At 49.8% G+C, this 12836-nt stretch overlaps 1 protein-coding gene across 1 annotated transcript; it reads right to left on the reverse strand.

Annotated features, from left to right (window-relative positions):
* Window positions 1–12452: 12452 nt before the first annotated feature.
* Window positions 12453–12836, reverse strand: LOC102526470 (MORF4 family-associated protein 1-like). Its single transcript, XM_006213020.4, has one exon. It carries the CDS (start codon window positions 12834–12836, stop codon window positions 12453–12455), a length of 384 nt encoding a protein of 127 aa, XP_006213082.2.

Here is a 12836-nt window from a genome sequence, read left to right on the forward strand (position 1 = left end):
TTTTCTGTAAACCAAAAAGTTTTCTAAAAACTAAAGTCTATTTTGAAAAATAAATGTAGTCAAATCTCAGTTGGAAGATTGCAACACACATCTTAGCAAAAAAAAAAAAAAAAAAAAAAGAGGAGGGGAACAGAGAGGGAGGGAGAGAGGGAGAGAGAGAATCCAAAATGTATGAAAACACAGGTCAGAGGAGAATAAGGCTGTGGCAAGGCGTGGGGGGAGCTTTATTCATGTTCCCCCATCCTTAGGTTCACGACAAACTTTCTTCTAACTATATACAAATGTTCTGCAGACTAAACTTAAAGCCCCACTTTCAACCCGACCCCTCCTGCACTAGTTTTCTATTGCTGCTGTAACAAATTACCACAAATTTAGCAGCTCAAAGTGACACAATGTATTCCCACAGTTCTGAAGGGCAGAAATCCAAGCTGGCTTAGCAGTCTGCTTTGCTTTGGGTCTGACAAGGCCGAAAGCAAGGTGTTAGCTGACTGGCCTCTTATCAGGAAGCTCCGGGAAGAACCTGCTTACAGGCTCCTCCAGGGTGCTGGCAGAGTCCGGTTCCTTGGGGATGCAGGACTGAAGTCCCCAAGCCCTTGCTGGCTGCTGGCTGAGGGCCACCCCCAGTGCCTAGAGCCCTCTCTCTGGTCCTTTTTAAACTCTCAGATCTTCAATAATGGGCGTTTTTAAGTCCTTTGTCATTTCTAGACAGTTATTACTTTATTCCAATGCTTTTACAAATATGGTTTATCTTGAGAAAGATTCATGGAAAGACTCTGACACTTACTCTAGAGTCCATGTTTCTGATAAACTTTCAGATCATATTACTGAACTGGGAGTAACGACAATTCAATGTCTGGAAGTGATTAACCACCAGTATGAGATTCCTCCTGATGAGGATCCACGCCTATTTTGAAGACTGCCTAAGATTCACTTCCTAAAGTGGCTCCTTGTTGTTCACTTGTGGCCACAAGTTCTCTAAAGGTACTCCTCTCACACAACCACCTCCTTCCCTCCTCCATGGAACGTGACTCTGGGGATGAGCCTTCCCAGCACTGAGGCTGTTGATACCAACGCCAAATAACCAAATGATTGGTTATCAATGCTTTCTGAAGAAAGATCTCGATCAAAAGGGAGTAAGTATTGCTCAGAGAGCTCTCTGGAATGGAGCCAACGGCTATTAAAGGAGTGTGACTTACACTCATCTCTAAGGGTGAAATCTGACTTTCTGATCTTATGAAGTCATCCAGAACCCCTGCCAGAAACTCCAGATACTTATCAGAACCTTGCCCTAAAATAACCTGTGACAGTGTATCTACTTATCGGGCCCCCCACTCTAAAACAACTTGTGATTCCTTAAGGATAAGTATTTTCTGACTCACGTCAGAGTCAGTCACAGTTCTTGCCAGGCAATTTTTAACAATCTCATGGCTTTTTGCGTTTATAAGCCTCTTTCTCTTCCTCAGAACACTCTTTCATGGTTACCCTGAATCTGTGTCTTCCAAATTGCAATTCCTCAGATCCCAAATACACTCTTTTCTTATTTGCAGCCTCCTGCACTATTTATTTCCGTTGACACCTTGCACATGGCTGCTTCGTCTCAGACCCAGCCATGGTACCTCAGATCCTTCTCATGCTTTAGATTTGTCCAAAATCTCTCAGACAACAAGTTGTGAAGCTAGAGTCCAAACCCCCTTACATCTCAGAACCAGCATCAGCACATCCGATTATCTCATGCTTGGAATGTCTCTGATTCCCTCCTGCTTTCCTTTTCTACCCCATTTCCCTAAATCCAGCCCAAGAGCATTCTTTGCTTTAAAGGGCAGAAATTGAGCCCACTTGGATGATCCAGGCAAAACTGCTTATTTTATGACCCTTAACTTTATTTGCATCGACAAAGTCCCTTTTACCATGTAATATATTCATAATTACAAAATATGTAGTTCACAATATAATCTCAGGTTCTTGGGATCAGGATATGGACATCTTTGGGGGCCACTCTGCCTGCTACACCTCCCTAGAGGTCTTGGTGCCCAACCTCACTAGGTACAGGTGGGGACACTGAGGCACAGAGAGCTACCTTCCGGCTGTTATCTAATTTGCCCAAAATTTCCCAGCCAGCAAGTAGTGGAGCTACAACTCAAATCCCAGATCTGTCTAATGCCAACACTTTTCCCTCAACCACCAGATTATGCAGTCTAATAATAATACCGCTTGCATCTGCTTGGTGCTTTAGCAAGTTTACAAGGCACTTTTGCACCCATTTTCTCACTTAATCCTCTCAGTGGCTCTGATGGGTATCGTGCCATAGGGCTACTGACTCCATTTGATTGCCAACTGAAAGAAAAATGCACAATGTAAAAGTTGTGGGTTGAATTTTATTCAGTGTGTTACTGAGGACTATAGCCCAGGAAACAGCCTCTCAGATAGTTCTGAGGAAATGCTCTGAAGAGGCAAGGGAGGAGCCAGAATACAAACTGTGGGGCCCACTCGCCGCCTTCAAAGTCCAATGACACCCTATTCCTGGGCTCTCAGATGTCTGCCTGTGATCCCTGAACAGATACAGTACATTCTTTGCTGGGCGTGTTTGCCCTACCGAACTAATAGCCCCAGGTCATGCCTAATCTCACAATAGCTCAGGCTGGTTTGTTTCAGCCCATTTTATCAGAGTCATAAATCCCACTGCCCTTCACTGACCCTAAACTTCTTACCTCACCTGCAACCAATCAGAGGCTTGTGCACAAGCTGATCAGGAACCTTGTGACCCTACCTTATAAAAGACCCCACCAACCAACCCTCCAGGCTCACACAGACACCTCTTGTCTGTGTGGCCCACCGTTGTCTGTAGCAGTGTATCTATTAAACTTTCTTATCTTTATTAAACTTTTCTTTGTCTCTGGTAAATTTTTTTACCACAGGCACACCAGCCAGCCCAGTCCCCTAACACATACAAAATTTTTTCTGGGAAAAAAAAAAAAAAACACGTTTCAAACATCAAAAGACTAATCGCAAAGAACATCTCAAGTTAATGGTTTTAGTGCTTTTCTATGTGTGGCAATATGCAAGAAATCTGAGGGGGCTGAAATTTTTCCTTAGATGTGTATCTTAACCAGCTAGGAGCTAGTATACCCAAAGCACAAAATGCTTCTTGTTTTTCTATCCTTTATTCCTCACCGGGTGAACTGTAAGGGGGCAACCACAGTGGCTGATGGCTTTATCCTGGTAAAACTGCAATGGCAGGCAACGTCTTTTTCTTTACATGATCTACTGGAAAACTGAGGCCCAAGAGTCCTGAGCACTTGTGCAAGCAGGATCCCGCCTCCTCACCCCTGCCAACCCCAAACCCCCAGTCTTTACTGTTAGTGTTGGGGCGGAAGAGAACCACAGGGCTAGGACATAAAACTTACTCATTTGTCCCTTCCAAATAGTACATGTTAGGATAAACCAAAATTTACTGAGCCCCTGCTGGACCCAGGTTGAGACTATGGACAGAACTGAAGATGAGGATTGCACCCTCCAAGAACTCTCTTCACAGACAATACACTTTGGTACAGATTCCACTTAAGTACAGTTCCCCTGAGGACCCACTCTTGCCAGGCGGCTCCAACTCAACCTTGCCCTTGACTTGAGTTCAGTGAGGGTGTTGCAGAAAAGCATATGACAGCTCAGTGTTATAGCTCAGTTGTGACGGCAACCTGGGTCTGAGCGAGAGACCAAGCAGCACTTGGAGAGTTGGAGAACTCAGGTTTATTACACCAGAACGCCCAAACGACTTAACACTCCAAGCTCTGGCCCCCGTCTATAGGGTTACATAGGCTTTTATAGGCTACCAGTTCAGACTTTGCAACATTTTGCAACATCATATGTAAATAAGGTATAACAAAGGAGACTAATGAGGAGCAAGCTTTGTAGAAATGGACCGATCAGGAGAGAGGGAAATGCACCAATCAGGAGTGAGTGAAGTGGACCAACCAGGAGTGAGAGAAATAACCAATCAGGAGTGAGCTCCATGCAAATGAAGCACTACAAATGGGCCAATCAGGAGTTCGCTCAGGGAGCCAATAGACTTTTAGGGGTAAATTCCACTCTCCTAGAAGTAAGCCTCTCAGAGGCAAAAAGTGAAATGAAGCTGCGGGGCCAGGGAACCGGTGGTGCTGGCAGGAGAGTAGTGGCCCTTCCTGGCGGTCTTGCCGGTCTTTTTTATGGGGCTCCCCACCTCAAGGGGAGGAAGGGAAGGGCAGCCGGGGCCTTCGCGGCCCTGGTGTTTGGTGTAACTCTGCATTTCTGGTGTAGAAAACCCACTTTTGAAACTCGATGTTAAAACCCATGCCCTGAAGACGCGACGGCAAGGGAAGGGCCGCGACTGGGAAGGGGAAGGCGCGTCCCTAACGGCACCCTCGCCGTACGCGGCCTGAGACCCAGGCGCCCCGCCAGCACGCGCCTGCTCAGGGGCCCCACTGGGGGCACGGCCGTAAGGGGGTCCCGGCGTGTCGTGAAAGGGGCCGCAAAGCGGCAGAGCGCCGGTCGGCGGCTGGGGGCCACTTTGGGTGTGGCTTTCGTGGCTTTAAGGCAAAAAGCAAATGTTTATTAAGAAGCCAGCGAACAAAACTCAAGAACCTGTTGCTCGCCACAGCAGCGCTTCCGCCGAGCCCCGCGCCAGGCAGTAGCAGCCGGCTGGCCGGTCCCGCGGGCCGGGGCGCGGGCGTCCGACGACCACTGGGAGAAGCTCCCGAGCCCCGCGCTGCCCGCCGCCCGCCGGGCCGCCGCCGCCCTCCAGCGCCAGCACGTGCGCGCACCTTGGGCCGGCCGGAGGCTGCGGGGCAGCGGGAGCCTGCAGGGCGCGGTCGCCAGCGAGGGGCAGGCCCTGGACCCCGCCCACAGGCCGGCGCCGAGGCGGAGGGGAGGGTGACGAAGCTGTGCGAGGAGGCGGAGAGGAAGGCGGTGGAGGCCGCGCTGATGGGGAGGAGGATGGCGGAGCTGCACCAGCAGATCGACGGCTGCGCGTGTTCCCGACTGACGCGGGAGCGGCGGGGAGGCGGCGGGGGCAATGAGGGTGGGACCGTGCCAAGCTTTTCGCTTAGGTAGCGTGTTATTTTTTAATGTTGCTGATTAGAAGAAAATGCTGATTAGAAGAAAATGATTTGCTGTGTCGTTGTGAAACGTAGAGACCACTTCCCACTAAAATGTCTGCAGGATGCGGACCAGATCACTCACTAGGGTTAAAACCTAGGGCATCGGGCCAAAAAAAAGGAAGAGGGGGCTTGTTACAGAAGTGCGAGAAGAAAACTTGCAAATACTGTGATGAAACGGCCCGGTGTCAGATGACCTCAGGGCATTTTGCTTGGGTGGTCGGAGGTGTTTGCCTTAGTGATAGGAGAGTCTTAGAATTAACGTTGTGATGAATTTTGCCACTTGTCCTCTAGGTTATCCGCCGAGGGACTCTGTTCAGCTGGTAAGGAGTACTGACTGCTTGATGAGGCTGAAACCAAGAGAGCCTTTCTTTTTCTCTCCCCAACTTTTCTATCTGCGTTTCCACCGTGTTAAACGCCAAATCTCCAGTACCAGTGTGGTAGATGACTTCAGTGTTATATCGTCGTAGGTGAACCTTGATGATTAGGTGCATTCAGGTTGGAAAAGACAGCTTTTAATTAAATGCTCTTACATAAAGGAATAGGGCCTAGAGTGTAAGCTGCCGTGTGGTCATATTTTTGTACTGTGATGTTATTGTATTTTTAAAGTTTGAAAGTATCTTTCTTGTACTTTGCTGTTTTTCAATGTTTCCTGGAATTTGGGACCCATGAAAGGAGCTGTAAGTAAAAGTTCTGCGAGAAAGGAGACCCTACTTGGCTGCAGCTGCTGAAGCAAGAACCCAAACCCCAGTCAAGGGTGTGGATGCCTCTTCTTTGGACAGGACTGAGAAGGCTCAGAGGGCTGCTGGGCATGGAGAATGGTGGTGTGTGGGTGTTCGGATTTTGTATTTCATCTCATCAACGGAGGGAGCTGTGTTCTTTTGGTTTTGTTTGTTTTTTCAGAATTATAATTTTTCCGTGGCATGTTAACTGATGCACATCATGTGACCTGTCTGGTGAGTAACCTGGAAGAGGGCATGAGTTCTAGGTACTACATGGATTTGCTGACTTTGGGGTAAAATGTTTCCACATACTGTAGTTATGGGCTTAGGGGCTTCTTGCCACAGATGCACATGACCGCTGCAGAGGCCTGGCAGAGTTGGGAGGATAGCGCGGAGCTGGCCGTGGTAGGCCTCAGCCCGAGAGTAGGAGGCATCTTCCAGGTTTAGATGATGTCCAGCCTCGGTCATCAGGGCAGACCCCACAGGGAGTGGGTTCAGAGCTCTAGCTTGTTATGACAAAGTTCATTTGCTTAGAAACACAAATGCTGAAAGCCTGTTTTTAGAATCTTTGTGCAAATGACCAAAGCCACTGAGTTGCCCGATAAAAGGTGAGATAAATAAACTTTTTCCAGAATGAAAATTTCTCGTTTGTTGTTGTCATTGTCAAAAGGAGGTCAGACACTTCTGATTTAGGAAATGTGTTCAGAAGCCTATAGCCCAGAGGGAGGTTTGATCTACAGGGGCTGTAGCAGGTGTGGGGAATAGGAAGGGGCCTCATGAAAGCACCTGGTCTGGCCCCTGCCTTCAGGGAGCTGAAGTTCATTGTTAGTTAACATTCACTGTGACCATGTGCCGCTCCAGACACTGCTGGGCATTAGGAATTTCCAGGAGAAGCGACCTCGTAGGTTGAGACAGGTCCATGAACACATAATTACAATACAGTACTCCCAGTGCTGGTCTTTGATTTGACACATAAATTGAGTGCCTGCAGGTGCTGGGGTCCATCAGGGAATGAAGTGCTTGCGCACTTGGACCTGATGTTTGTAAGAAGCTTAGAACAGTGCCTGATAAGTTTGGGATCATAAATGTAAACCAGTCCTGCTGTAGGCAGTCAAAGAGATATGGGCACCCTGTGTTCATGCTGTGGTAGGAGCACTGTGGAGGGAGTCAGCTGAGCTCGGGGAGTTCGAGGAAGAAAGCTTTCCAGACTGAGGATTCTTGGTCTGGGCCTGGGAGTGTGAGCACAGCTGCCCAGGCACTCAGGATCCAGAACTGGCCCAGGGTCCATCCACAGGGAGAAGTGTGGCATGGTGGAGAGGGCTTGGGGTGTTTGGAGAGCTCAGGGAGCCAATGAGGGAGTAGGAAGCATGGTTCGGAGGTCTTCTTGTGACTTTGAAGAGCTTAAACTTGATCCTGTGTGTCCAGGCTTCTCCACCTGGGGTCTTTGTGTTCTGGGCTGTACCCACTGCCAAGAGATACACTGGGACATGCTGGATAGTCACTTATTTGCATGTTTGAAAGGAAAAATACTTTTGTAACTTTCACTAAACGACATGCCACTCACTAAAGAAGTTTCACACTTCGGGCTGCTTATGGCTCTGCCCTGGGCCCCTGGAGCAGTGCTGTTCAAACTTAAGGTGCACCTGAACCCCTGCAGTCTTATTAAAATACAGATTCTAATCCTGCCATTAAGGACCTGACTTCTGCACTTCTGTCAGGCTCCCAAGTAATGGCTTTGCTACTAAATGGAGTTGCACACGGTGGGTAGCAAGGCCCTCTGAAGTTAAGGGTGGTTTGCTGAAAACTTTTGAGAAACAGAGTAATGGAGAACCATGGAAAGGTTTGAGCAGGTCAACACTTTCATGTTGACGGCTTAGAAAATGCGTGTGTGGTTGTGGGAAATGGACAGACAAGGCTGTGAATTTGGAGGTATCACAGCTATAATTGCAGAAGGGAAATGGGGCCTGACCTACCGCCTCCCTGCCTTAACTTCCTTTGCCTGCTTGTGACGTCTGTCAGGATTGGAATTGCAGCAGCCAATTTCAGATCCAGCCCGGCCCCCAAGTCTGTCGTCCTTGGCTTTTAGAGGGGTGATTGTATCTTCTGCCATGGCTTAACCAGTGGGTAATAGCCAGGACCATTGTGAATGCAGCCAGACAAGGCTGGGGTTGCCAGGACTGAGGGTCTGCACATCCCCTCTCTCGGACCCCTAGCCTCAGGGTCCCTTTCCTAGCCAGATGGTGGGTGACTGTGCAGCAGTGTCAAATGGAGAAGGGCAGGAGGTGAAAATACAGGGATTCTCTGTGAGGCCCTCTCTGAGTATGGTGTCTTTTAGGCAAACATGCTTTTAGTTCAAAGAAATACATTTCCCTTTTTAGATAAATGGTACCTGGGATGGTTACTTTTGCTTTCAGCAAACTCACGAAGAGAAAAATCAGTCTCTAGGATACAGACGTGCTGAAATAAGTCAAATTCTAAGGCCACTCAAGGGGCCCAAGTGAAAACAGCACTGATCCTGTCTCTGCTGTTTCCCACGGCTGAGCCCCTGCAGCTCCCGGCCGTGCCAGGGTGTCGGCTGTGTGGAAATGAGAAGAAAACAGGTCTGTGTTGTGCGAATCTACGTGGGATCAGATATTAACATACCTTGCCTCATTTTCGCAAGTTTCAGAGGTCTTTATTATCCTCATTGCTCAGGGGAGGCAACCTGGGCTGAAGAAGCTCTCAGGGACTTGCCCAGGAGCACTGAACTGACTGGTGCCAGAGCTCCTGGCACAACATCCACTGGCCCCTGGCATGCCATCTGCCCCTTCTCAGCACCCAGGTCTTCGCTGTTTTCAAAATAAAAGCCCCCAGTGCAGAGCACTCTGTAGAGGGATGCAGCCGCAAGCGCCGACTGAGTTGCGGACCTCTAGGATGTTGCAGGAACAATCCGTGAAGGACCATGTCTAGTCTGAGAAGTGTGAGAGTCCCTGGGGGCTGGGTGGGATCAGGGAGCCCGGGTCCCTCCTGCCCGTGTCCCAGGTTCCAGGTGTCCTCCCGCAGACCCTGACCAGCTGATTTCATAGAGTGGATTTGCTTATTCATTTGTTCACTTATATATTCAGCAGATATTTTGCTGGCAATGTACTAGGTCCTAGGGACACCAAAGAACAGTTGGCTCCCTGGAGAGTCATTGACCCATTCATTCATGCACTTGAATATGTATCAATGAGCTGATATGTGCTCCACCCTGGCTAAACCTTGTAGCCCCAACTTTACCACAGCTGCGGCTTTCAAAGGGCTTGTTCCCCTAGTGGGTGAGACGAGCACTTTAACGGACCGCACCTGTTGGGTGAGAAGTGCTGGGGGTTAGAGGACACGAGGGCATATGTAACCCAGCCGGGCAGAGGGGAGGGCTCCCCAGAGGAATCACAGACCTTGTGTTAGGTGATCAGTTCTACATGGAGGTGGCGAGTGGGAGAAGAGGCTACGTGGGGTTCCAACACTTATGGCCCCATCGTCCCAGTACAGAACTGCTGAGGCCTCTGCATCTGGGTGTTTCCTCAGCTAAGCTAACCCCTTGGATGAAGGCATTTGGGGTTTGGGGCACCATGAGGGTAAACTGGGGACAACCAAGTACATGAAATGTGCACCTTGGGACCCAAGGGCAGTATCCAGTGTCTGAGCCCAGAGGAAGGGAAGAAGCTCGGGGAAGAGCTGACGATACAACAGACAGTGGATGGCGCAGAAGGCACGGGCCAGGGTCGCAGGGCTCGTTCCACTCCTGCCCCTGCCCCTGCCCCTTGCTTCATCTGTCACCTTGGGCAAGTCTCTTCCTGTACCACTGTAAAATGTGGATTTGCACTGTCTTGTCTTTGAGATTCCTTGGGGCCTCGGCATTCCATTTGTCCAGGATTCCTGTCAAGTAACCAGCCATCTCCTGGTGCGAAGCTTTGAAGCCAGGTGTCTCTGGCCCTCTTGTGGCCTTCTGGAATTTAATTTTATGGTCCGACCACACTGGGACTTCCAGTGAGGTTCTGTATTTGGACTAGGAGTCATTAGGCGGCAAAAGATGCCTGGGTTCCAGGGAGGCCCTGAAACATTCTCTCCAACTGAGACACATGAAATTGATCTTTGATCCTTCTCATGGTCATCTGCGAATACCCACGACATAATTCTCGGTTAGTTAAAGGTATCCTGAACTTGGGTCGGGGCACACAATCATTCTCACCATTTCTTCAATGTCCTGTAAATCATGCCCAATTCACCCACGTCCCTTACCTCTCACAGTCATGGTTGCAGATATGCTGAGACTCAGAAGAATGAATGAAGTGCTCCTTAATGTGGTCACTTAAATCACCCCTGGCTGACTCCCAAGTCCTCCTACCTGCCTGAGCCACCAGTCACCTAGAGAAAGGCGGCGTGGTCACCACCTGCTCCAGTGGAGGATTTGTCCGTCTCTCCTTGTAGGTCTGTCGGGTTTGGGTTCACACGGTGGGAAGCTATGTGGTGAAGTGCATACAGGTTTAGAGATGTACTCTCTTCCTGTTGAATTAAAACATCATTAAGCAGGGACCTTCTATTTCTAGTAATACATTTATTGTAATTGCTGGTATATTTGGGTTTATTTTTACCCACTTTTGACCTGTACCACTTTTCCCATTTACTTCACTCTAAGAGACTGCTGCAAAGAGGTAGGGGAGGAGCCAAGATACATAAGAGTTTTTACAACAAAGACTGGGTAGTCGAAACATCAAAAAATTACTGTTGATTAAGGAAAACCAGACATCTCAAGTCAAAGAATTTAGTGCTTTTCTATGTATGGGAAGGTGCAAAGGGCTGGGCTCACTGAAATCATTCCTTTGACGTGCACCTGCCTATCCAGGGCCAGCCTCCCGTTCTTTCCCATCCTGAGTTCCCACAGGGGGCACCGTCGCGGGTGGCTGTAGAAGCCAGGCTGCCTGCTTGTCCGCGTCCTCAGTTCCCTCCGTTCACAGTCGGGGGTGGCAGTAGTGGCTGATGAGTTGATGGCCACAGCATTCTTTGTTTACTGATATGGCTGGCAATATTTTTCATTCACAATAGCATGTATTGTCAAACTCCGGTGCTCAGTGACCACCCCACCCCATCCCATGCAGGAGTCCGAAGAACACATTTTGAGAACCAATAGATGAGCCAGGGACTCTCAAACTTGGGTGGCATCAGAATCACCTAAAAGTAGAGGGCGCAGGCCCTTCAGCAAGCCGGGCCTCCTGCTGGTGCTGAAGCCGTGGAGCTGGAGACACAGGAGGCTCAGCGGTGCCCACAGCCTCATGGCCATCTCCCCGATGCCCAGCCCAGCGCCTGGCACCGTCAGAGCTTCAGCAGTGCTGGTCGCTGTCCAGCTACAGACTTCAGGAGCCTTGCTTACACACCATTGTTTGTCTAGTAGTGAATTTGTCAGTTCCAGGGCTGGGTTGTCGGCACCCCCTTTTGCTGCTTTTCGGATATGAACTGTGGCAGTGCTCAGTCCCCCAGTGAGGACAGTGCTCACCCACTGACTGTCACGTGAGCAGGCTCTCCCAGGCCCCACTGGGGCCAAAGAAGACCCAGGGCTTTGGGGGGCTGAGCTGGGTGCCTGAGCAATGGGGAGAGCAGGAACTCTGTCCCCTCAGGCCAGGTCTCAATCCCTCTCCGTGCATCTCAGGCAGGCCCCTTTGGCCTTCTGGGCCTCCTTTTCCTCATCCTTAACCTGGGGTGATGCATTTTCCTTGCCTGGTGGTCGTGAGGATTAGAGGCTTATGTAAAGCAGCTTGCTTGGTGACGGCAGGAGATGAGTGTTCAGTAAATGTAAAGCGAAGAATTTTAATAAAGTAACATCCGCAAAGCGAGTGGCACACTAAGGATGGAGGGTTGAGTGGGTGCATTTCCAGGGAATAATCACCACTGACCCTAAGGGAGGCTGTTACACAGGGGTCAAAAACATACAAAAATGAAATCAAGAAAATGACAAGTTGTTTCAGTTTCCTCGAGGTGGCAGCCCATCCTGACCAGAGTCCATCAGCTGGGAACGTACAGCACAACTGGAAGAAATTTACCAAGCCAAAAAAAAACAAAAACCACCCACAAGAATGCCACTTCTTTCAGACAGGTTCTCTGACACATCTGCCCTCGAAGAAAAATTGGAAATTCCTAGTGATGGCCTACAGCTTTACGCTTTTCTATTTCTTTCCCTGTGTTCTCACCCTCCCCCCATTTGCCCTATGGCTTACGTTTTTTTAGATTTCTCCCATCCTCCGCAGGGGTAGGCAGGTCTCTCTCCAGCGTCTGTCCCGTTAGAATAGACTTTTATGTTTCAAAAAACAAACCTGAAGTTATTTTAATTTTTCTCTAATTACCAGAGGGGTTGTGAGGGGCTACTAAGAACAGTATCTACTAACACCCATCCAAGCTATCATGCCTTCCTTTTCTTCTTGAACCCAATTTTGCTCCCACTGCCCAAGTTTTGATGCAATAAGATTAGGGCTTCCCTCCTAGGATACTACTATCACACAGGAAGCTGTTTAACCGCGCCTGTGGCGGTCACTAAGACCTCGGCCGGGTTCCCGCCAGTCCCGCCTCCAGGACGCCTTACCGCCCACCCTGCTCAGGACGACTCGCTTTTCTCTATCCGCCGGACCAGCTGCACCAGCATCTCTGCCATCTTCGCGATCTCCTTGGCCTTCTCCTCGGCCTTCTCGCACCTTTTGGTCACTCTGCCCTCGACGCCGTCGTTCGGATTCTGAAGATGATTGAGCGCGCTCTCCTCCGAGGCCTCCACCTGCGTCTTGATCTGGATGAGCATATTGTCCATCTCCCACAACTTGCTCCGGTTCCGCATGTAGGCTCTCCCGTGCTCCCGCGTGAGCGCCGCGATGTCCTCCCGCGTCTCGTTGATGACCGGGAGCAGGAACTGCTCGAAGTCCTCCTCGGGCTCCAGCACTTCCACCACCTCCGGGGCCTCCACCTGCTCCAGGTCCAAGGGCCGCAT

The sequence above is a fragment of the Vicugna pacos genome, chromosome 2, assembly GCF_048564905.1.
Source record: "Vicugna pacos chromosome 2, VicPac4, whole genome shotgun sequence".
Taxonomy (NCBI): Eukaryota; Metazoa; Chordata; class Mammalia; order Artiodactyla; family Camelidae; genus Vicugna; species Vicugna pacos.

What these genes read in the sequence shown, in the direction of transcription:
- LOC102526470 (XM_006213020.4), bottom strand. Translation starts at nt 12,836, where the DNA reads ATGCGGCCCTTGGACCTGGAGCAGGTGGAGGCCCCGGAGGTGGTGGAA.